This window comes from Tarenaya hassleriana, unplaced genomic scaffold (assembly GCF_000463585.1).
Source record: "Tarenaya hassleriana unplaced genomic scaffold, ASM46358v1 Cleome24, whole genome shotgun sequence".
Taxonomy (NCBI): domain Eukaryota; kingdom Viridiplantae; phylum Streptophyta; class Magnoliopsida; order Brassicales; family Cleomaceae; genus Tarenaya; species Tarenaya hassleriana.
The window spans coordinates 982,462-1,007,552 of NW_010965696.1; the positions used below are offsets into that span (position 1 = coordinate 982,462).

At 33.3% G+C, this 25,091-nt stretch overlaps 5 protein-coding genes and 1 long non-coding RNA gene across 7 annotated transcripts in view; 2 read left to right on the top strand and 4 right to left on the bottom strand.

Annotated features, from left to right (window-relative positions):
• Positions 1-4,323: 4,323 nt before the first annotated feature.
• Positions 4,324-5,637, top strand: LOC104815735 (zinc finger protein ZAT5). Its single transcript, XM_010544275.2, has one exon. The coding sequence runs from the start codon at positions 4,579-4,581 to the stop codon at positions 5,467-5,469; it is 891 nt and encodes a 296-aa protein (XP_010542577.1). The 5' UTR covers positions 4,324-4,578; the 3' UTR covers positions 5,470-5,637.
• Positions 5,638-14,007: 8,370 nt separating this feature from the next.
• LOC104815736 (cyclin-dependent kinases regulatory subunit 1) lies at positions 14,008-15,716 on the top strand. The gene is made up of 4 exons (XM_010544276.1): positions 14,008-14,119; positions 14,244-14,332; positions 14,433-14,493; positions 15,186-15,716. Exons 2-4 carry the CDS (start codon positions 14,280-14,282, stop codon positions 15,333-15,335), a joined length of 264 nt encoding a protein of 87 aa, XP_010542578.1. The 5' UTR covers positions 14,008-14,119; positions 14,244-14,279; the 3' UTR covers positions 15,336-15,716.
• Positions 15,717-16,174: 458 nt separating this feature from the next.
• Positions 16,175-17,124, bottom strand: LOC104816070 (RING-H2 finger protein ATL57). The gene is made up of 2 exons (XM_010544740.1): positions 16,765-17,124; positions 16,175-16,672 (listed from the first exon to the last, which is right to left on the bottom strand). Exons 1-2 carry the CDS (start codon positions 17,122-17,124, stop codon positions 16,310-16,312), a joined length of 723 nt encoding a protein of 240 aa, XP_010543042.1. The 3' UTR covers positions 16,175-16,309.
• Positions 17,125-21,036: 3,912 nt separating this feature from the next.
• On the bottom strand, positions 21,037-22,692 carry LOC104815737 (uncharacterized protein At3g50808). 2 transcript variants are annotated; one of them, XM_010544278.1, is made up of 4 exons: positions 22,621-22,692; positions 22,311-22,493; positions 21,705-21,932; positions 21,037-21,321 (listed from the first exon to the last, which is right to left on the bottom strand). In XM_010544278.1, the coding sequence occupies exons 1-4, from the start codon at positions 22,621-22,623 to the stop codon at positions 21,187-21,189; spliced, it is 549 nt and encodes a 182-aa protein (XP_010542580.1). In that variant the 5' UTR covers positions 22,624-22,692; the 3' UTR covers positions 21,037-21,186. The 2 variants fall into 2 exon arrangements, with proteins under 2 accessions (XP_010542580.1, XP_010542579.1); XM_010544277.1 differs by having other exon boundaries at positions 21,037-21,339.
• A 1,449-nt stretch (positions 22,693-24,141) lies between these two features.
• LOC109116764 lies at positions 24,142-24,597 on the bottom strand. Its single transcript, XR_002024268.1, has 2 exons — positions 24,484-24,597; positions 24,142-24,382 (listed from the first exon to the last, which is right to left on the bottom strand). It is a non-coding gene; the product is annotated as an uncharacterized LOC109116764 (long non-coding RNA).
• LOC104816072 (protein UPSTREAM OF FLC-like) overlaps positions 24,598-25,091 on the bottom strand; it is a gene marked incomplete at its 3' end in the record, with an annotated part of 2,398 nt that continues 1,904 nt past the window's right edge. The window contains exons 4-5 of the mRNA XM_010544741.2: positions 24,984-25,091; positions 24,598-24,670 (exon numbers count right to left, since the gene is read on the bottom strand). The exon at positions 24,984-25,091 is cut by the window's right edge and continues 817 nt beyond it. Of these exons, the coding sequence (XP_010543043.1) occupies positions 24,598-24,670; positions 24,984-25,091 (181 nt within the window). The remainder of the gene's footprint in view (positions 24,671-24,983) is intronic.

Below are 25,091 nucleotides of genomic sequence, written 5' to 3' on the forward strand. Positions count from 1 at the left end.
GCTAGAAAAACTACTGTATTTATAATTAAAGAATTTAATCAATAGTATTTTCATCTATAGTTTCAGATTCAGGAAGGATTAAAAAAAACTAATTTTCAAGATAGAACCATTGTAAAAATGTATAGTGGCAATTATCAACCATTTCTTCCTGAATTCAATTTGGATATTTCTCATTAATTGAAGAAATTGATGGTTTAGGTCAATGACAACCAAGCAAAATTATAATAGTAGGAGAGATAAAGCTATCTTAGCTAATTTGTTTGACAACTCCACAAACTAAACTATAATAAAATGCACATATATATATATATATATACATACAGTGCATATCCATGTGTATGTATGGGTGTGAACATATATAATTGCATAGTCTTGTTATTGAGCAATTAAATTACTTATTAATATGGCATTATGAGGTGCTGCCTAGTTGCAACCAACATGCTTTCATGGATCATGAGTTGTGGCCTATAATATTCTCATTATTCAAATTAGGTTTTGATAGTGATGTATCTCTTATCTTTTGAGAAGTATGAAAATTCAGAGTGTATAACAAATATATATTAACCTTGATTTATTTCCATATATTTGTACTATCCTATTTCAGATTTATTTGAACAAAATATTTCAGCTTTGGAAAAAGACTAGCGTGATATTGATCAAATTATATCCCAAGAGATTAGTGTTCTATTTTCAAGGTGGGTAATATACAGATGCATACACATATAATAACCTATTTAACTATATATATATATATATATATATGAATATATAAACAATGGTTGGAGGAAGAGGAGAGTGTGTGAAGTGAAGTGAGGATGAAGTTGAGTGAGGTGAGAGTGTTTGTAGTTTAAGTGAATAGTTTGGATGTAGTGTCTAATGTCTATCCACTCCCAAGGAAAAGACATTTTTCCTCATGCCCCACCTCTCTCTCTCTCTCTCTCTATATATATATATATACACACACACATGTGTGTGTGTGTGTTGCTTGTAAATTTCAATTGACAAAAAATTATGGCGTAGAATATTTCATATTTGGTAATCTTTTCGAAGTTTAATTGCAGTCTAGTGTAATTATTTCTTTTAAACAAATATAATCAAATTAGATACTTACCATATGATATACTTGCCAACTTTACTATACATTTTAAATTTGCATTGCAAACCAATAGGTCAACAAAATTAAATAAGCACACCAAATTCAGAACTCAATTGGGATTAATTTTATGGCCATCAAAAGCGAAGTATGGGTTAGATCCGGTTTTTCCGAATACGGATTTGGATTAGTCCTTACTTGTAAGTCATGCCATTGCTATACCCACCAAATTAATTAATTTCTAAAATAAATAAATATGTTTCAATATTTAAATTATATTGCACTATATATATTAATAGTATATTATACAATGATTATTTATTACTGCATCATATGTACATACATACTTGTATAATTATTGTTAGTATTTTTAATTTTTGCTTAATTAAATATTACATTATGGGGCAAAAAAAACATTACGTTAATGTCATTGTATGTACTGATCAACTTTATTTTTTATTTAATTAATAATTTGCTCGTGTATATTTAGATGCGATAGAATTAGGAGGCAAATTGTGGAGTGGTGGGGATCTCCCCCAGCTCTGTTGGTTTGAGAGTCCACTTCCTGAATAAGAGGTCGTGGGTTCAACACCCAGGGTATGGAGATTTCCCCTCCGGCCACCTTCGGGTGCTTCACATCCCACACGTGTGGTGCCGGTTGTGCGTGTGGGTCGGGATTAGTCTGGGCCCTTTGGGCCTGGGATTACCCGGTTATCAAAAAAAAAAAAAAAAAAAAAAAATTGTGGAGTGGTGTGTGTGCATGACAAATTCCGGTTTTAGGTTATATTTCCGTTTGACTCGTGTTATATTTGATTCGGATTTCAAAGAAAGATATTTATATTATTAAAGATATCATTTTCCATCATTTTTTATTTATATATGCATTTTGAATTTGATTAATTGAATTTAAAATAAGCCATATTCAATCGATTCTTAGATCTAACAAAATTCAAATATTATTATATTAAAATATTGAAAATTTTAAAATCAAAATTAAAAAACACGGAAAAATAAATAGCACCCTCTAATTTCGATTTCAGATCCACTTATATATATATATATATATAACTCAAATCCAACTTTGATCAAACGCCGAAGCATATGAAACGATCATAGAGTAATTAATGGCAATATACGATGGAATGTATGAAGCATATAATAAATCAAATATTAATTCACTTGTTCACGAATTATTAGCAAATCATGCGTACGGGTTTAATTTTTTTTATTTTATTAATAATTTTGTGCTTGCTGCTGTATATATTCAATGCGGTGAGTAGAAAAATAGTAGTTTTTAGCCACAAATCTGTTGTGTTTATGTAATTTACTTGTCGCATTAATGATTATAATTATCAACAAAATAATTTCAGTGATTTCTGTATAGACATACATATGCGTACAAAGTCTATTAGGATTATTTGAAATTAATTAATGGATGCGATGCCACTTAGAAGCAAGGAGACAATAAGATTCCGCAAAGCTCATCAACGTGTTCCAGAGTAACTTCCACCAATCATTTTCTTGATTTAATCATTTGCGTTCAATCTTTCTTTAATCCATAGTTAAGCCTTTTTTAATAATTGTTAAGAGAACCAATCTCGTGGGATTACTTTAATTTTAAAAAAGTCTATTACACTTTATGTATACATATACATATATATATATATATATGTATATATGTATGTAAAGTAATGGAAATGATGCATGAAGTTAGCAGAATTTTCCGGTGGAAGGAAAGGAGTGAAGGGCATACTTGCAATCCAAACATATACTTTCCTTGACCGAAAATAATGACATATGACATGTCCAGTTATTGAACTTTTCTACTTTTCTTTTCGAAAAAAATTTACTATCAATTTTCCAAATTTTAAAATTTAATTGAGAATTCATAGAATGTAATATATATATATATATATATATGGCCTTATAAGATTAGAGATACGTTATATACTTCGTATGTGATATGCTCTTTACAACTCTGAAATTATGTTGTTATTGAAGTGATATTACTAAAAATATCATTATTTATAAATAAAATTATTATATAAACTTAATTTTTCTATTAATGCATAAAGTTTAATTTTAACATAATAATACTAATAGACCAATATATAGCATTAAACTTGTAAATATAACCAGAAAATTGAAATTATAATATATTGTCTAGTATATGAAATTGAATGTCCAAACAGTATCAATAAGACATGTTATTGTTAGTCTCCTTTGAATTTCATGAAAGATGTGTGGGATCACTCAAAAGTGGGTGAAAATAACCCTTTTCTTGTTATTACAACTTTTGAATGTTTGGCAATAAATAAAATTAAAAAATAAAAATAAAATAAACGTGAACCGCTGGCCTAAGTGCCACTCAACACTCCTAATGAGGCTTTCGCCTGATTTTGTGGTTAATCCTTCACGGGTTCCACTTTTTTATACAAATTCTTATCAAATTATCAAAGTTAGTTAATATCGCGAGATTGGTTTAATTGGCTGCCTGCACATAGCTTATATATTCTTCAAATTTACATGTTTTTTTTAATTATTATAGATTCGGTGTTAAGGTAGTATAATGTTTGAGTTATTTTTAATTTTTTTTAATTGGAACCAAATAGACGTTGTTCTGCTTATGTTATATTGCTTTTTTTTTTATAACGAAAAACTCCTAACTAATATCTTTCGGACGCGCTGACTAGGTAAACCTCCGAATTGGTTTATGTTATATTGTTTTTGTATGTAGTTAAGTTTTATTTTGGATCATACCAGAAATTTGTTTAGAGTATTCGTATTTTGTTCTTTTCTCTGTTGATAAGTTCTCTTTTCAAATTTTTTTTTTCATATACATAACATCATATAGTATTCGAGTAAAAATTCATACATTTATGTGTTAATATATATATATATATATATATATATTATCTTTTAAGACATTACGGAGAGTTGACTTCTGTAACAATAGATCAGAATGTGAGAGATGGATTAATTAAGAGCAAACACAAAGCATACAAAAGTAGAAAAAGGCAGAAAGTATGTTCTATAAAATGTTTTTCATATTTTAAATGCTTTTTTTTTTTGTTAATTACGGATTTTTCATATTCTTTACTTAGAATATGAAAGTATGTGGTAAGAAGGGTTTATGTATAATCTGTGCGAGTAAATATTCATGGATCTGTAAAATTATTTATTTGCTAATTAATTAAATGTAGGGATTTTACTTCTTTTTTTGTAAGTGAACTACAAATTTATTAACAACCACCAACCTTATAACCCCTCCCTTTTTGTGTATATGTATAAGCAAACCCCACCATCTTCCTCCTTCACTCTCTCTCTCTCTCTTCTCTCTCTGTAGTTCACTTCACACACATAAACACCAAAGTTCCTTCCTTTAACCACAATTTCGATTCTTTCTCCAAAATTTCTTTATCTGGGTTTGTTTATTGTACGATTTCTTCATCTGGGTTTCCACTATTCTTCGATTTTGATTAGCCATGGATGCTCACGATGAGTTCCGAACCGACCGCACTCATTACATCATCAAGGGGAAGCGCACGAAGCGGCAGAGATCGTACTTGCCGTTCGTTCCGTCTGCGGCGGCGGCCACGGTGACCACCGTAACCTCCACGAGCTCTTCGGCCGGCGGCGGTGGAGGAGGAGCACTCTCCGACGAAAACGGCTCGGCGGTTTCTTCTCCGGTCACCTCGACAATCTTCAGCTCCGCCATGGCCGATTGTACAGAAGAAGAAGAAGATATGGCCATCTGCCTCATCATGCTCGCCCGCGGCGCCGGTCCTCCGCCGGTGGAGAAGATCGGGAAACCAGAAAAAATCCACAAGAACTCAGAGAAAACCCATCACGAGAATTCCGGTTTCCATGTCTACGAGTGTAAAACATGCAACAGGACGTTCCCGTCGTTCCAAGCGCTCGGCGGCCACCGAGCCAGCCACAAGAGGCCAAGGACTGATGAAAAGACGAAATCGCCCCTGGAGAAGGCGAAGCCAAGGCCATCTGAAGAAGGGCAGAATTGTCAGACGAAGATCGCCGGCGAAAATTCAGCTCCGCCGGAAAACAACAACAGCAACAAGCCAAACAAAGTTCATGAGTGTTCGATCTGTGGATCGGAGTTTACTTCCGGTCAAGCCCTCGGAGGCCACATGAGGCGGCACAGGACGGCCACGTCAGCGGGAGAGGGAGGCAACAATCCGGTGGTTGCGAGTCGAGGGAACACAGAGGTTACGGGGAACGTGGACCGTCTGATCGAGCCGAGGAAATATCTACCGTTGGATCTTAATCTTCCGGCACCGGAGGATGATCTGAGAGAGTCCAAGTTTCAAGGGCTTGTCCTATCTGCAACACCAGCTTTGGTAGATTGCCATTACTAGTAGAAATCCATATAGAAGCTAAAGAAGAAAATTTTTTTAAAAAAAAAAAAAATTGGAGGAGGGTTTTATATACCGATTCATTGTGAATTGTTTCTACTGTCATTGGAATTATTTTTAATGGGATAAAATGTTTGAAAATTTATAAAATACATATATAATTTTGTTATACGTATAAGATTAATATGCAGAGTAATTAAAAGATGAATCATGCATAGTTTAGATGATCTACTTGTTGAAGTTAGAATGCTTGGAGTAAGCAAGTGGTTAGTGTACAATGGTTGCCTTTCATTCACGAAAAGCAAGTGATGGTATGGCATCTTCTTTTTCTTCCCCCCTTTTTAGGTATAATCTCTATTTTTTTTAATTAAATTAATAGGAATTTTTAGTTTTGTTAAATTCATTGTTTCTTTCTATTCAAATTAATCTAATCCATCTAAGATTGGGTGGTTCAACTGCTAAGAAATGGAACAAAACTCTTTACCAATCCAGATTCGAGTCTTCAGGTCATTCATATGGGCTTTTTCGATCTTCTAAGAGATGCAGTCGGGTCAAAGATCAGGTGAACTTACAGGTTATAAAAAAAAAAAAAACTAATCCGAACTCTCCAAACTCGTAAAAATTCAAAACGAAGCTGTAATTTTTTTTTAATTAAAGAAAAAAATTCACCACTTACCAAATACATTGAACCAAAGCTTGTATGTGAATTATAATTAATCCGAACCCCAATCGGTCAAAACCAATTTATGCAATTGCCAAATGTGTTTATTGTGTGAAAGGCTTGATGATTCTTCTATACGTACCTCCGAATCGCAGTCACAAAAACATACACGTGAGTGTTACATTTTATGAAGATGTTAAAGAATTGACGTATATTGAAATTTATTGAAATATATATATATATATATATATATATATATATATATATATATGTATATGTATATGGAGAGAGAGAAAACAAAACGAGAAGATAAAAGAAGGAGAACAGAAAGGCAAATTAAGGACACGAGATGGACGTGGATTAGGGTTTGGCACCACCACAACTAAAAGACGTGGATTAGGTTCTTCCTTCGCTTTGGGTCTTTCTCCTCACCATATCTATATTGTCTATTTCTTTTCTTTTTCTTTCGATTATATATATAATCACAAGATTCACTCCATCCCAATTTTATAAATATAATCTTATAATGGATAGAATGTCTATCAATCAATAGTCTGATCGGTGGTTTGATCTTTAGTGATTTTTAGTGTGTGTATGTATGTATAGCTTAAATATTCGTTTATATTATTTATATAGTAAGATTAGAATTTTAGACTAATTTGACACAATAAATCTGGCATACATCATATATAGATATATATATATATATATATATACACATATAGTTCCGTGTTGTATATCTCCTTCGATGTACAGACAAAATTTATTTGAAAAACTGTGAAACCAATCTCATGGGAAGAAATTCATAGTTAGTGTGTCAAAGTGGTTTCACGCAACCCTCACTCACTTATATTTCACCCATTCTTTTTTCTTCTAACAAATTTAAATGAATGAATTATTGACATTACAATCAAATAATCGGTTTTCCCACATTGATTTTTTATATCAATTTCTTCCGAAAGTCAAATAAACCAACTAATAAATTTCGAAATAAATTAGCCCTCGTCTAAATAACACTCTTTTTCCGGTCAACATATGAACAAGCAAAGGCATATGGTTCCATTATACATATATATAAAATTAATAAAATCAATAAAAATATAAATAAATAAAGAAGGGACAGGGTTACTTTAGTCTTAAGTCTACTCGGTACACCTAATTAACTAAACTGTTAAGTACAACAATCCCTTGCTTTGCAAGTCACCCGCTCTCTCCAAGACCTACGCAATTTCCATTTTTACCCTCGTATATACGCTTATTAGCCTTTTTACCCAAACCGAAATTCTAATATTAGTTACTGAATTAATTAAATTGAATAGCTGCCCTGCCCCTATTTTTTAATTTAATATAAAGTTTTGTTAAACATACAATCCATATATTGATATTCCCGAGGAAGATTCGACTAACTGCTAGCCAGCCACTGGTTACTCGTACATTGTCCTTTGAAATTCTTTCCACCGAAAAAGGACACAATGCAATTTTATATTTAATTAAAAACATATAAAGCTCGGCACAAAAAAGAGAAACATCTAAAATAAAATGCAAGTGTAATATTGTTTCTATACACTTTTTTTTTCTTCTTTTGATCAGGATAATTGTTTTTGGTTATATATTTAAAATCAAGTTAAATATAATGATATATAATTATTTCAGGATAAGTTTGACTTGATAATTGAGATTGATGTATATATTTTAAAAATCAAATTAATATAATTTTTAATGAATATAAAAATCATATAAAATTTATGTAAATATTTTTTTAAAAAAATTATTATTTTCTTAAAGAAAATATGAATAGATTTTATTTTAAAATTTTTAATTTCTGCATCAAGAAAAAATAAACGATTCAAAACTCTAAATATAATCCATTTAAAAAAATCAACTTTTCTAAAATTTTATTTAGAATGGTTATTAACTAAAAAGATTAAATTGAATTAGTTAACAATTTTTTATTTGATTTCCAGTCTTTTTTTTCTTTTTTGCTATTCCATCAGATAATCACCGTTTATATCTTGCAAATTAATATTAAATTTTCAAAAAATTTCTAATATGAGGAAAATGAAGAACAAACGTAACATATGTTCATGGTAAATTGTTAAAGAAATATCGTTGTATATGTATGCATTAAAATTTGTTTGATTCTTTTTTTTTGTAAATAATTCGTTTGATTCTTGTTCATATTTGTCTATATTTACTATAACAACAATTCAGTATGTAATATACGGTCCGCAATCCAAAAATATTCATGGGCATAATTGACACGTTTTTTTAACCCATCAGAAAAATAAGATTAATCTAATTATGGTCAAAGTTGATCATAAATATCAGGCAACTTAATTATAATCAATCAAATTAATTTTTGTTTAATTTATTAGGAAGAATTTCATAGTTTTTCAACATGTAAAACCAATTTTTTTTTTAATTTTTTGCAATTTGAAAGTCTTCCTCTCTTTGTAATTTTACGAAAAAATAGTTGATGTTGGTGATTTCACCGTCTTAAAACGACCACGGTGAATTCGTAACTTAGTAGCGAATATACATTTCAATACACAGAATATAAAAATAATAATAAATAATAATTTTTGGGTTAAATCTGATAAGACATTTGATTCCGTAACTACAATGTAATTGTTGCGTTGAATTTAGCGATATTAAATAAAATTCCTACGAAATTATAACAAAACAAAAGAAATCCCATCAAATTTAACCGGATAATATATTAACTATTAAAAATTTGATATTATCGATCCCGATAAATTAGTAAAGCGGGTGACATAAGAGGAAGAGTTTGTTATGTGCACGTATTGGTGAATGTTGTAAAGAGAGGCATGTGGCCACACATTGCGTGAGAAGCTCCTATTTATTTCATTAATAACAAAATTAAGTTAATCATTTGGCATTGTCACATGCACTCTTTAATTTTTATTTGTCATGATTTTTTCCGTCATCCTTATAATTTCATCTTATTCTATCATAGCTTTTCCTAATATTTAGTTTTTCATCAAAATCATGCAACTAAATCACATGACATATATTCTCCCATTTGATTTTTTTTTAAAAATAGACATATTTAGATTGTAGTATTCATTATAACAAATTTTACCTTACAATAATCTTCTAATTCCTTTGGACGAGTTTTTCATCACTAAAAATATTTTTATATAATATTCGTCAATATAATATAATAATAGAATAATAAAAAGTGATTTTATAAAATTAATATAATTTAATGCTCTATCTAGATTTGGTAACTACAATTTTTTTAAAAAAAAAATTAAGAATTGTGTTCAAAATGACCATAATCGTGATTAGCTAATGAACATTTTTGTTTGAGTGAGGTTCTAATGTTTTGGCCATTGTTGGCTCCAAAGTGGATATGAGAATGATGTCTCCCTCCTTGTTTTGCCTTCACATTTCGGCCTCTTCTATTTTATTTGTTGGTGGCATGTGATAATGCATTTCTGGTGATACCAAACAAGAAACAACTCATTTGAAACACAAAACTTAGAAGCTGCTTTTGGTTGCCTGCACACAATATTGTTTGGTTCACAAAACATCTTAATTATTTATATTTAGTTGTCATTTGTAATATATATATACACACATATATATATATATATATGCATATATATGTAATGAAATTAGCTGAGTCGAAGTTAATTAGTAGGAGCTGCTACAATTTTCAACGATTAGTAAAAAATTGAACAAAAGATTTTGGTGATGATTGAGCTACTACGTAATTGGCTTTCATTAACTTGTCTTTTAAGTTAAACCAAGGAATATATATATACATATTGCCAGCATGTTATTAATTAAAGTTATTGTTAACATCACTATATTTTTTTTTTTTTTGATAATCCGGAAGTTCACCGGACCTTTTGGCCGAACTACATCTCTCAAAGGACCGGATAGCCCATGTGAACCCAACCAGGAATCGAACCGCCAACCTCTGAGTGCTTTGCACCCAACTGCTGACCACTCGCTCACAAGTTGTTGGTTAACATCACTATATCTTTTGGAATGAAAGAAGATTGATTTCACATATATAACTGACTAATAACCTAGGCTTTTGGCATCTGCACATGTATACATGGAGGCATATAATATATATATATATATATATCACATGTATAACTGACTAATATATGTATATGCCCATGTATACATGTGCCTATGCCCAAAGCCTAAGCTATCATTCAGTTATACATGTGAAATCAATCTTCTTTCATTCAACTAACACGTAACACTCGTGAAGGTTACATTTCTATGTAACATATCACGGTAACGTAACTTCGTTTACTTGACATTTGAAAAATGAAACTATTTTATTATGGGTGATTCGACACAAATATATTCTTGTTTTTCTTTTGGCAAGCCTTTTTTCTCTACAAGATATGTGAACCATCAACCAGTTTTTTAATATATTTTTAAATTAAAATTTCATTTGAATCTTCGAATGATTGGAATTTGCAACGATTTTTTTTTTTTTTTTTTGCTTTTTTTTTTTACGGTAAGAATAATTCATAAATTATGAAATATTCAACCATTTGCAGAAAAAAACAATGATGGCGGAAAATTGGGCCCCTAGTATTGATGGGCCGATGAGCCGAGCCCAAAATATCAAGTTACATGGCATCTTCCAAGTTCCAATATTTGCTTCCAGTATTTGGCCCAATTCTTTAAGATATATCTAACTGTCGCTCAAACTTTGTGATTTAACATTTATAACCCCAAGATTCTATATTGTAGAGAGAAGATATATTTCACTGAGTAATGTAATACCCTGATCATATACATATATATATATATACACACACACACTTAGATTTACGGTACATAGTAAAATCTTTTTGAAGCACTGAAGATATTCTAGAAAAATTTTAAGTGTGTATGTATGTATGTATGTATGTATGTATGTATGGAGTGACAGACAGGTGAGCGGTCCCCAAAAGGCGAAAAGGAATTAATGGGAAAGAAAAAAAATATAGAAAAAAAGTGGTGTCATCAAATGCTGAGCGATGAAGTTGGTCGCCGCATATCCCTTGGAAGATCCTCTCTCCTTCATCTTCTCCACTCAACTCTGAAATATCATACATATACACGCGTGTATACATATATACACACATACATTAAGTGCATACGTACATGCTCACATGCATGGTTGTTGTTTGTATGTTATAAAAACTATATAGTAATCAAAACAAGCCATATATATATATATATAGCTAGTTTTTAACTCGGACAAAGAATATTCCATTGGTTTTAACTCGGATTCGTACCGTCTACCAAGTAAATTATTGTCGTCAACTGTTCAAAATTTAAGTCGGTCGATTAGAATAAATAAAAGCATATACTTTATAGTACAAAAGCATAATATCATCACGTTGCACTAAACGTCTTTATTAGTCCCACCCATTTCACCCGCATCTGTATATAAAGCTCTCACACCTTTCACGGTGTTGTCATCTCTCACCTCTCAGCCTTCAAGTATCATACGAGAGATCAAAGCAAGAAATTACACATTTCTTTGATCCTTTTACTTGTGATCATGTCTTTAGATCATCTCGTCTTCGAAACCCTAATCGCCCACCGCGATTTCGGGGTTATTATTGCAAAACGAGAATTGTGATCCATGAATTTGTTACGATCGGAGAGATAGAGATCGTGCCGATGGACAACATGGACAAGGCGATGCTCTCGGGGCACGGCTGATGAACGGACGTGTACGTGGATGGTGGGGGCTATATCTCTCTCTCAACCGGGCAATTTCATAACCTTTGGCATTTGTTTCTCGTACCCACTTCTTTTCTCTCTCTATATATACATATATACATTTATCTTCATTTCCCTATTAAGGTTTTGAAGAAGCTTGAAATAGCGTAATCATTTTGTAATATTGTGACTCAAAGTTGGGCCGAGAAATCATTTTTACTAGGAGCTCATGCATGATGCTCCTTCTGACATTTATGAAGCCGAAGACACCATTTCTCATCATTTAAGTTACTCACAAAAATCCTTATTTCATATCTATACACTCTCTTTTCCACGATGTTTAGCCTTCTCCTCATTCGATATATACACCCAGAACTTGCTGAAGCCATATAACAGAAACAGACACATAGTTTACCCAAAAAAAAAAGAACAGACGCACATACGCATATATATACACATGTACGTATGCATACGGATAAAATAAAATAAATTTAAAATATTAGAAGAGGCAGATAAAAAAAAGGAATATCTGGGGTTTATTCCATATGCAACCAATAAAGAAATTGGGTAGTTGTTGACTTTTTTTTCCTTGTGCTACGACAAGTGAAGTGCTGCATGTTAACCATCGTACAAGAATACGACCGAAAGGTTTGGAAGGAGACCGAAGTGGATGTGTCATATGATGATGTTTTTTTTTATAAAATATCTCATTAACTTGTAATCAAGAATATTTATTAATTTATTTTTTTAACGGAGGAACCTAACTCCTAACCTTCGGACGCGTTGATTAGGTAAAACTCCGGTATGGGAACAGTCTTTGTATATGGATCATATAAACCCATAAATTACCTCCCTCCCCACTAGTCAGGAATCGAACACTCAACCTCAAAACTCAACCTCAAAGTAGAGTTACATGCTACCCAAGCTTGACCACTCGTCCATGATCTGTTGGGTATGTTTCACCTTTTTTTGTCTCTCAAAGAAGAATAAATTAAAGAAATGGCGAGCATCGTATCGTATGTGTATGCTGACATCATATGATGAATCAGATAATTACTGGTCAGAACTCGAATCCGAATCCGAATCCGAACATTAGGCTTTTACCTTCGTCGGAACTCATAATCGTTCCGCTGATAGAGAGAGATCCGAATTTAGTATTCCAACTCACGGGTGGGATTCAGCAAAAACCTCCAGGTGAGAGAGAGGTTCTCGAAGACTTGGGTTGATTCCAAGGATCTCGTGTTTCAGAGCTGAGACGTCAAACGGCACCGCGTCAATAAGGGCAATTCTGTAATTTTGTAAGGCTGATTTAGAACGCCTAAAATTAGGGTTTTGTGCTCTGACACGGAGCGGATTTCGATCAGTTTCCGGCGGTATTTAGTAGAAAAATGCGGTTTCCTCTTCTTGAGACGTATGCCCAAATCTAAACCCGGTGACCAGACATCGTTGTGTTTCCTTTTTTTTTTGTATGTTCTTGAAAAATCGGAGTGAATCGATGAAATTTCGAGGGACAAATCCTTTTTACGCATAGATAAAGTAATAACAATAATAATAATGATTGAAAATTCCATAAAATCATCAAATTTCTAAAAAGAAACATGAATTTTGAAACTCTGAAAACAAAAATATAAAGTTATCCTTAATTTCCAAATAAAACATAAACTTTTTATATTTTCCATATTTCCACCATCCCGTTAACATGTTAATGGGCGAAGGAATCCGTCGCCGCCCGGAGTCTAACTTGAGAAATCAAGAAAGTGACGAGTTTGCCACGTAATTCCACGACACCAGGTCACTAAAAACAAACATTAAATTTTTTTTTTGTTATAAACACACACACACATATATACACAAAAATAATTACGCATACTAGGTATATGTACAAACATATATATACATAATACATAATACATAATACATATACATAAACAAACATATATATAAACAAATATATATATATATATATATATATATATGTATTTGATAAAGACTAAAGTTGATTATATACGTGATTTTTCACGGTAATAAATATTACATCGAACCGCATCGCATCTGAGAGCTGATCCCTGAGGGCGGGAGGAGCGCCTCATACGAATTTCAAAATTTAAATGCCAAATCCATTATGTCTATATATTTACCTTTATACCCCTATTTTCCATTCTCTGTTAAATTCCCTGCCTCACCTCTCTTTTCGTTTTCACTCTCTCCCCCGTGTATTCTCCTCAATTCGTTTTCGTTTCCGCTCACTCTCTTCAACGCTCGCTCACTCTCCGCGTTAAGGTTCGCATCTTTCTTCTCGATTTCTTGATTAGGGTTTCCGGTGATCGATTCATTGTTTCGAAATCTTTTCCCTTTCCCTTTAATTTTAATCGTCTACTGTTGACGGATTATTCGGCTTTTCAAGTTTATCTGAGTGCGATCGATTCCGGGGATCTGAGAGATGGGCCAGATCCAGTACTCTGAGAAATATTTCGACGACACTTTCGAGTATAGGTAAACTATCAATTTCGATTTTGTGCCCTCTCTACAAGGTTTCCCTATTTTTTCTTTATTTTGGGGATTTATGATTGTGTTGTCTTCATGGTCCGCGCAGGCATGTTGTGCTTCCTCCTGAAGTGGCCAAGCTTCTCCCAAAGAATCGCCTCCTTTCCGAAGTACGGTTTCTGGGTTTTCACTATTTTGCTTGTTTAGGTCTGATTTGTGTATTAGGGTTTTTTAGCTGTAACCGGAGATAAATTGATTATTATGTTTATGAATTTGAGCTTGAAACCGTTGTAGCGTTGAGTGTTTGTGTGCTGACTCGTTGCCCTTAGCATTGTTTGTTTCGAAGGGAAGGGTCATGGTAATGGGTCCAGTTAGAATACAGACAGTTCTTTTGCTAGTTAGTTGTTTTTGGGTACGAAGCAATATTTTTTTTGAATCCAACTCTTATGATCTCAGAGAGATTCTGATATTTTTTAGGTTTCATGTGGTGCAGATTTATGGGGATATTGACACTTGTTTAGAAGTTGGCATTTCACATTTGGCTGCACAGTTGTCTTATCGGATTAAGAGTTAATTACGTTCTTGATTCTATAACATGCACCCTCTTGCGCAAATTGTGATCCCTTCACAAATTTTGAATTGGGATTTCATCTGTGTTTATAAATTATGCAAACATCAACATTCAGACCATATAAGTTAAAAATTGAATATTTTTATGTATGGCTTGTATGAGAGGGATATGCTCAAGACATGGATGGCAGATCTTTCGTGCATCACATAGCTTGGCATTTTCTGAGGATATCTTAGTGTGATTCGGTCAAGATCCGAGGTAAATGATCGTCTTGTGCATTTGATTTCGCAGAACGAATGGCGGGCAATGGGAGTCCAGCAGAGCCGTGGGTGGGTCCATTACGCGGTTCACCGCCCTGAACCACACATCATGCTCTTCAGGAGGCCTCTCAACTACCAGCAGCAGCAACAGGAGAACCAAGCTGTTGGGCTTGCTAAATGATCCTATATAAACAAACCCAGGTATTGAAATTATTCGAGAACATATTATTATTAACTACAGCAAAAACTGGTAAAGCTCTCTTCTGTGGGAATTCTGTGGGGTAGCCTGTTGTCTTGTTGGATGTTCTTATAACCAGTTATTTTTCAGCTGTATGAACATTTCTCGGGTTTAGCACGTTTTTTTTTTTGTTATGCTTGTGTTCTGTTTTTTTTTTTTTGGTAACATTTGGCCCAATGGGGTTTGAACCAGGTTGATTGGAAGCACTTTGTGCTACCCAACCACCAGACCACCTCACTTGGGTTTCTGTTCTGTTCTTGTGTTTCGGTTCCTAGTTTTCTTGCCGTGTTACAGTCATCGAATGTGTGATTTTGTTTTTGTTCATATGCACAGATCTAGTTCACTATTAGTTGATTGAACCTGGGGGGGTTTTTAAAATTTGGTTATCATTGAATTTATGTCGCTATTCATAATGATAGTTAACTTTTAGAAAAAAGGTTTTACATGATGAGGTCTCCTCCATTCCCAATGCCTTTCTCTGTGTCAACACATTGAATGGTATTAAAATTTATTTATTTATTTATTATTATTATGTTGATATACAGAGTTCTAATAGAGCATCTACAAAAACGTGCTCTAATAACCATTAACCACAATAATATAGAATCCAAAAAAAATAATTCACAAACCCCTCCAAAAATAGCTTTTTCATCCGTTTCCGGCGGCTATATCCATTTGTAGTTATTATTGGATTCCCCTCGTTACATCTTGGAGTTTAGGAGACTGATGTAACACTTAAACAAAAAAAAAAAAAGGAAAACGACATGAAATGTTATAACCCATTGAGAACTAAATTGTAAATTTATATTAAAAATTTTAATAGTACAAACCCCTACTAAAAAAGATGTCACATAAATATCTACCAAACGACCAAACAAAAAAAAAAATATTTCTAAGCACGTGAGAACTCACGCGTGTCAAATGCTCAACGATCGTTCCAAACCGGCCCTCTGTCCAAGGCTCGAACAGCTACTACACCTCCTCACACCGGGAACTACAACCGTACACGTGTCTCCATCGCCCACCGTCGATCCTTGGCTGCTCTCCGCCTCGCCACGAACCACTGCCTTGTCCGAGAACAGCTGGATACTCCGACAGAAGGGGCACGACACGTGTGAGCTCAGCCATGTGTCTACGCATGCCACGTGGAACACGTGCCGGCAATACGGTATCACTTTAACCGCTTCTCCATCCTCGAAGTCGCTCAGGCAGATCGCGCAGTCCTCGATCTTCTGCTTCGCGCCTTTCGTGTAAGGGTACACCGGCAGAGACCGTACGGCCTGTGCATAAACCAAACTCAGATTGCGTTAAACCAATCAGAATTTCCCTTAACCGGTCACTAGACCGAAATCGTACCGGACACGTGATGTACCTGAGAATCCAGTCCCTTCCGGGAACTAAGGTGTCGGGAAGCAGACGGGGAAGGTCCACGTGGCGACCTCCCGGAGGATCTCCGGCGTGGACGAGAAGATATCTCAGCCGTTGAATCATCGGAGGCGAAGTGGCGGATGTAGACGGAGAAGAAGCCCATGAAGAAGAGAGCAATCAAGAGGACGAAAATGGTGAGGGCCATGGAGGAGTCGAGGGCCGAATTGTGGGATGTGGACGGCGGAGATGATGATGACGTGGCGTTGTGGACGGTGGAGACGGGCTCTCGCTGGCGGGAAAGCGTTGAGTGTTTGTGTGCTGACTCGTTGCCCTTAGCATTGTTTGTTTCGAAGGGAAGGGTCATGGTAATGGGTCCAGTTAGAATACAGACAGTTCTTTTGCTAGTTAGTTGTTTTTGGGTACGAAGCAATATTTTTTTTGAATCCAACTCTTATGATCTCAGAGAGATTCTGATATTTTTTAGGTTTCATGTGGTGCAGATTTATGGGGATATTGACACTTGTTTAGAAGTTGGCATTTCACATTTGGCTGCACAGTTGTCTTATCGGATTAAGAGTTAATTACGTTCTTGATTCTATAACATGCACCCTCTTGCGCAAATTGTGATCCCTTCACAAATTTTGAATTGGGATTTCATCTGTGTTTATAAATTATGCAAACATCAACATTCAGACCATATAAGTTAAAAATTGAATATTTTTATGTATGCGTACGTCGCCGTAGAACTGAAGGAGCTGCCGGAGTCTCTGCTTCTCCATGGATTCGCAGCGAGGGACCAAACCAAATAATTGAGCACGGAAAAGAAACAAGAAGCTTTATTTATTTTCTACCAAAACATTCGGCTCTTTCCTTCACCATCTAGAAGAGTCATTACATACATATTCTATGTAGAGCTATATTGCACAGAATTTTAGAAGGCTAAATTTCATCTCATCTTATCTTATTTATAGTTTTAAAAAATTTAGGAAAAATGGTAGCTAAATTTTTAGACCAAAAATAGAATATGTTTAGTAAAGTAAAATAATAATGTAATTAAGAATTAAATAATAAAATAATGTTCAAATAAATTTAACAATATATATATAGAGAGAGAGACGTTGGTGAAGATAAGGCGAGGGGACACTGAAAAGAGTCAAAAGAAGAAAGAAAAAGTGGAGCCCATGCAGACGTGAATTTTCGTGTCTTTTGCAGAAAGTTATCCCTTAATTTGTTTCCTCGGGAATTTTGTAGGTTTCTTGTGGTTTCAGCAAATCCCTCTGTCCACTTGTCGTCTGTATATATATATATATATATATATATATAGCTTATCGTCATGTTAATAAAAGAACTCCATTTGCTTCTTAAGCAGCATCGCTAATTTTTTTTTTTTATTATAAAATTTGTTCTCAATGAGATTTGAATTTGGATTGAAATCATTTTGTGCAACTCAACTACTAGGTCATCCTACTTGGATATCGTTATTACTAATTATTACTAATGCGTAAAAGCTTAAATTATTTTTTTAAAGGATGTTAACGATATACATAAAATAATGTTAATATATATACATACATATATATAGAGAGGGGGTCTATCTTAAAATTTATAACAGTATTTGTTTGTTTCTGTAACCATAATATATTATATTTATTTAAAAGTAATTTCTAGAAAATATTGATAATAAAATAGACCATTTAAATTTAGGATGTGGATAGCAAGATTTTGTGAATGATATGGGAAAAAGGTTTCGCAATGATAAAAATATTTTTAATTTAATTTATTTTTTTGGGCGAGGAGATGGTGTGGGTGGAAGACGTAAAAGTCTCGGGAGTTACCTTTGGAAGATCAATTTCACATGTCTTTGTCGGAGAGTACAACCGCGAGGGCCTCCCTCCGGGGACCATATTTAAGGTTGGAATTTACAAATATCGCTATTTTTTTTTTAACTTTCCTCCAAAAATATCTAAACTTGTGATTTTTTTTTTGTTTTATATATAAAAGAGAGAATTATTGCTAAAACTTTATATAAAAAGAGAGTGAATTATAGAAATCGTTTCGTTTACAAAATTTCACCATCCAAATCTAATATCTTTAAAGCACATCTTTGCCTTATTTTCATTATCTTTTTAAACAAAATTCAAATGCGATAATAGATATCTTTGTTGCTATCGTTTTCGATAATCACATCAAACCAACACTTAAGACGTGTATTATTATTTATTACCCAATATTTAAGCCAAATTTGTAATCTAATTAAAATTGGAGGCTTAATCGTTATTCCGAATAAAAAGGGGCTAAGGGTGCATGATATTTTAGTAATTACCGTTTCTATGAATTGGAATTTACTTTAAGATATAATTTTTTTTTCTAAATTCATGGGTTATGATCTCTGCACAATATCTGAAATGACTAACCATCAAATTAACTCATCGTTACACTTTCAAGTGATTTTCGTGTTGTCCCCACTCCACACCTCTCGAAATGCGATTTGCTAGTGTTTTATAATTTGTTTTGTACTTAATTTAAAATACTGACTTTTCTTTGTATCAAAATACAATCGTAGATCTTTTTTTGTTTTTGTTTTTTGTTTTTCCACATAGTATTTATTTGGTTTGACTTCGGGAACCAATATATTTGACTCGTAAACCAAACGAATTAGATTATAAATAATTATTTTTATGTCGTTTACAAGAAGGATTAGTCCAAGAAACACGTTTCTTGAAACGCAAGAAACATATCTACACGTTGATAGATCCGACTTTAGTTGATGGCACTTGAGATCTCGGAGGTTCTCTATATGTAATGCCCGAAAGGACTCCATAAATAGAACCACGAGGAACAATACATAATGAATTCTTAGATATTTGAGTAGATAATATTTTATATTTAATAATTTATATTTAATTATATCTCTATCCCTAGACTGTAAATTTCGTATACCTTATTGGAGTGCATTTCTTTTGCTACATATGCCCCCCAACAAAAGAATTAACTAATTAACAAAAGGAAAAAAAGAAGAAGATTAACAACTAATTAATACGTGATATGTTTAGTTATTAATTTGTTAATCAAGCCAAATTTCATGGTGGGCGTTACCCTAAAATGATACCACCGCTCCTTTTTCATGTAATTACGCCTATAACAGTAGTAAGTCCATTCAAATGGCACAAAAGAATAAAAACCAAATACTACTTACTTAATCTTCAAATTAAACACACTAATTGATAACTGAAATCAGTTGTTGGACCACTATTAAAACTAAAAATTAAAATGATTATAGTGTGGACCCTTGAGGCCACATATATATATATATTCGGAGATAACAAAGTTTAGCTATAAATAAAGTTCGTACAATCATTTGAAAATAGAAATAGTTGAAAAAGAAATGTCTCAAGAAGAAATTTGAATTGGTGCGAAGTTGGCTTAAATCATATCTTTTAGCCAATAAATATTGAATTTGGAAAAACTAACCATTTAAATATTCGGTGTTTGAAAGCATCCCTTGACTAAGGGATTTGGTTACTTCTAATTAATCGTAATTAATTAACACTCTCTCTCTAGTATATAACAGTTGTTATTTAGATGGTATAATCCGTTAGATTATATGCTACTAAAATTATCAAAACATAAGAGTTGCAATCAGTCATGGTATTAACTTGGTTTTCAAAATCTCATCCCTTATTGAGTTTATTGAATCATTTAGACCCTTGGATTTAGTTGTGATCCATCATGGTTCATAGAGTATGGTGTCTTTTGTGGGTTGAAATTACAAAACCATAATTTTATGTAACTGTATCTTTCACGTACCTAACACCTACAACCAAAGTTTTAACCATAGTCCATCCATATGTATACACACACACACAAGGAACTATATATATATATATATGTATATTTAGGTGTAGATTACATAAATGTTGAAATAAATAACTAAAGACCAAAGGCTTCATGTGTCTTTACATCACATATACACATTCATGTCCCCTCTCATTACCATATGCTTTAATGGACCATTATAGAGTTGTTAATTAAACCGCGCAAGTAACACATTTTTCTGTGAACCCATAAGAAAATTAGACCAAAATTAATTAACTTTCAACTAAACCACCAAATTGATGTAACCCAAATTCGGTTCTATTATATATTTTATTACTCAAGATAAAACTGCATAGACTTTGATCGATTTAAGCAAATTAGAGTTCCAAACATAAGAAATATCATGGAAACTTAGAAAATATATATGCATTTGCTTTCATGTGAATTATTCGGGATTTCTTCTATACACAAATTGTTTTCCATGTGAGAGCGTTGTGTGGAAGTGAGCTGGACTAATAATTCTGGGTTGAACGGATAATATTAAATTTAATTTAAATTAAATGAAAGAGATCATAATTAAATTAATTTTGTTGAGAAAAGAGAAAGTTAATCAAGAAGCAAAAGGGGCTCTACGAGGAATGCCTTTTCTTCTCCTTGAATTGGATTGGTGAGTTGGAGGATGCGTGCCTTTGTGCCTTTCTTGTTGTCTTCCTCTACTCAATCTCCCTTCTTCTTCCTCTTTATTCTTCCTTATTCCCACAAGCTGACATTAGTCACAGATTTTGTACACATTCTATTATCAGTTCTCCAACATACATACATACATACATACATACATGTATATTTGTCCGTTTGTTTGTGTGTGTGTGTGTTGAAATGTTGAAGAAGAAGAAGAAAAAAGAATTAATATGTAATGCGTAATCAAACGCTACATATAATAAAAAAAAATTCGATTTCAGAAAGAAGAAATTTCACCATTATTGAAGCTCCAAAAACATCCATAAACAACACTCATCATATAATAAAAAAGAGACCCATTTCTCCATGCCAACTCTAACATTCTAATATGCATTCCAAGAACATTGTATATGCATATATATCGATTAGTGGGTGTGTTAGGTTACGAACCTTGCAACCCAAGGAACAGAAGCGGAATGGGTCGAGAAGGCTTCTGCTACAGATCTCGCAGAAGTAAGAGACAGATTTTACGGCGCCATGGGAATGCTTAGGCTGAGGCCTCTCGTTCAAGAAGATGACTCTCGCGCTGTTGATGACGTACGTTTGCACTCCTCTTATGTCCAACACGTTCTCTATCTCCGACACCCTCACAACGTCGTGATACGATGATCTTCTTATCTACAACGTATCAGAAATGTAGGGTTTTGATTATGATTAACATTTAATTCCAATATCATATATTCATGGGGGGGAAACAGTCGTTGGATTACGCCTAAATCGATGAATTCATTGGTTCAAATTCTCTAGAAAGTTGGGCCTTTCACATGATTAATCAGGTCGGGCGATACATTACACATTTAAAAAAAGGTGAAAATGAAGTCCAAAGAGACGGGTTTGACCGGTTTCATTAGTCAGAAACTTTGTCTAGATTCACCCAAAAGAAACATATGGAAAATGAGGAACATCTAGCACATTTTGAAGAATCGGGCAAATATATATAATACGGAAAATTGTGTGTGTATGTATTTATGTATGTAAATGTGGAATGGAGTGGACCTGGATGACAGGATGATCCTTGTGGAGAGAGGAGCGGCAGAAGAAGCAAAACGCGGCGTTTTGACAGGAGAGGCAAAACATGTTGCATTCGTTCCTCGGAGTTTCTCTGTGCGTTGAGCAAATTTTGAAGAAATTAGTTCTCAAGAGAGGCTCCAACCATGGCGGCACCTGCATTTCTCTCTCCTGTGTTTTTTTTTCAGAAAAAAAAAACCAATGGAAACCTCATTGAACATTGCAACAACAATTCATACGATGGATCCATTACAAAAAAAAAAAGAAAAAAATATGGACTCTGTAGTTGTTGCATTACCATTTGCTAAGATGACCAGAAGAGAGAGAGAGAGAGAGAGAGAGAGATGGAAGGTGAGATGGAAAATCAGAATAGTTAAGGACTTAAGGGTAAGAGAAATAAAGGACATATTATTTATATCTTTGTTGGGAGAAGAAAGGTTTTAATTTTAGTGCTCATATTTTATTAGTGGAAAATTAAATATACATATTGCTCTTAATCATTGCAGATTAAAAATACTTATATTAAGAAAAAATATTAAATATGAAAAATAAAATAATTGCGTAGAGAGGTTGTAAGAGAGATGTTTGGTTAAGGTTGCCCTAGAACCGTTACATTGAGTAACAAGGAACGTTAAACATATTATATATGTATACACACACGCACACAAGTATATAAACGTATGTTCGCGTATGCCATGGAAAGAATTGCTACATTTTAATTAACTTGCCAAAATAAATGTTGTATTTTACAACGAAATATAAATATCAGTGTTTGCAAATATATTAATATTATCATAGCAAATCTAGAATAATACTTCCATTTTAGAGTTTTATTGAATTGTTGTAGAGAAAATAAATGATTTGGAACTAATTTTCTTATTATACCCGAAATGAGTCGAAATTTATAGATTGTAATAAAGAAATAAAGAAGAAACAAATTGGTGCGATTCACAAATATCAGCCGAATCAAATAAAAAAATTTAACATTTAAAAAGAAACAAAAATAATAATATACCTCGTAAATAATCACAACAATAATAATTAAACACTATGTGCGGAAATTAAAATTGATTTGATATTGTATAAATTATAGAGTTTTTGTTTTTGTCCTCTTGTGACACAGGAACAATAATTCTACATGTATATACATATATGTATGTAAAGTATTTAAAGGAATTTGAAAAGACATCATAACCATCACCGTATGAAAGAATATATATATAGGTAATAGCAGCCAACCGAATTAAGTGCAACCAAAGAGATATACACAATGAAACAGAATATGCAATAAAATTATAGGTAATTATATATACATGCAGTTCTATAAAATAAAGTAACAAAGAAATATATACAAAAAAAAAATTATAAAAAATAAAATGAGTGGAGGTTGCATAAGAGAGAAGGAATGGTTATACCATGAACATGCTTATGCTTTGCTTGGGCTTAGATCCCTTTATGTGCCTCTCAAGTGATCCAATCCTTTCAACTATCCTCATTGGCTGTCACCAGATTTCAATTTTTATTATATGCTGCATATCATCATGTAATATATGAACCGATGGTCTGCATATTAATTGGATTTCACTCTTATGTGTAAATTTTCTAATGGACCACAAGATCTTCCCCGTGAAACCTCTCACCAAGCTCCCATTTTCAGTTAGTTCTATCACATATATACATATATAGATATATATATATATATATATATATTTATATAAGTCGGTTATTGGTGTAGGTTAGAGATTTAGTCACGAGTAAATAATTTAAATTATAATTGTTATAAAAAATTAAAATAAAAAAGTCAGAAGTATTCTATCTATGCATAATACCTACCATTTTAGTTGAATATTGAAAAATCAAGATCACAAAAAATTACTCAACAAGCGTTCAGAACAGAACAGTAACTCTGTTTTTCTTCCTCTTCTTTCAGATTTACACTTCCATTGTCCAATAAAATATGAGCCAGAGAATGTGGTAAAGAACCTCAAGAAGAACAGCTGACAACTGCAGAGTCTGAATGTGTTTTCGATTGGATTACAACCCGAGCTCCCGAAGCAAGCCTGTTTTCAGACAAAAGCATGAATCTCGGAGTTCGATATGAGCGAAACCAAGCTGAAGAGTTGCTGTGTTAAGAACAATAAAAAGATCAGTGATACTTAACTTTCTTCGATTTTGGTCAATCCTTCCTCCGATCTCCTTGTTGGTTCAGTCATTTGTATGCTATATCCGTCCGGGGATCTCATTGAACCGCTACGTGGCTGTTTGATGATCGAAGCCTGTCGCATTTTCCTCCTCCATGGTTTGAGTTGTTGTCTTTGTTTTCAGCTGAATCTGGTTGGGTACAAGTCCTGAAATTCACAGAGGTTTCTTTAGTTATATACAAAAGGTATCCATGAGAATTCAAGTTATTTTCATGGAAACCAAAAGGCAAAAAGTTCCTGGCTTGATGAGAATTCAAGTCACCATTTTACAACTCATCTGTTAGTTCTTTTGGAGCCAGCTTGCAAAATAAATTCCGAAATTTAATTGCTACATACGAACAAGTGATCAGCTAACCAGTTAAAACTCAAATTCCACAGGCATTATAAACTAGGATATCCTTTCCTGCAGTAGCGTTCACTCGTTCACTCAAATGTGTGATTTGTTAGTTAGGACAACTACCTGTCAGCATTGCACGACGAAGAACGCTTAAGAGATGGTTTCCCTTCCGCTGCATCCTTGAGCAACTTGGTCTCAACCAAGCCTCCGCTGAAATATTCTCTGTCTTCC

What these genes read in the sequence shown, in the direction of transcription:
- LOC104815736 (XM_010544276.1), top strand. Translation starts at nt 14,280, where the DNA reads ATGGGCCAGATCCAGTACTCTGAGAAATATTTCGACGACACTTTCGAG. An exon ending in GACGACACTTTCGAGTATAG is followed by an intron (nt 14,333 to 14,432) that starts GTAAACTATCAA and finishes TGGTCCGCGCAG; the next exon opens with GCATGTTGTGCTTCCTCCTG. An exon ending in AGAATCGCCTCCTTTCCGAA is followed by an intron (nt 14,494 to 15,185) that starts GTACGGTTTCTG and finishes TTGATTTCGCAG; the next exon opens with AACGAATGGCGGGCAATGGG.
- LOC104815737 (XM_010544277.1), bottom strand. An exon ending in AGGATCATCCTGTCATCCAG is followed by an intron (nt 21,933 to 22,310) that starts GTCCACTCCATT and finishes GATACGTTGTAG; the next exon opens with ATAAGAAGATCATCGTATCA. An exon ending in TCTGTTCCTTGGGTTGCAAG is followed by an intron (nt 21,340 to 21,704) that starts GTTCGTAACCTA and finishes GACTAATGTCAG; the next exon opens with CTTGTGGGAATAAGGAAGAA.
- LOC104815735 (XM_010544275.2), top strand. Translation starts at nt 4,579, where the DNA reads ATGGATGCTCACGATGAGTTCCGAACCGACCGCACTCATTACATCATC.
- LOC104816070 (XM_010544740.1), bottom strand. Translation starts at nt 17,124, where the DNA reads ATGACCCTTCCCTTCGAAACAAACAATGCTAAGGGCAACGAGTCAGCA. An exon ending in GGAAGGGACTGGATTCTCAG is followed by an intron (nt 16,673 to 16,764) that starts GTACATCACGTG and finishes GTTTATGCACAG; the next exon opens with GCCGTACGGTCTCTGCCGGT.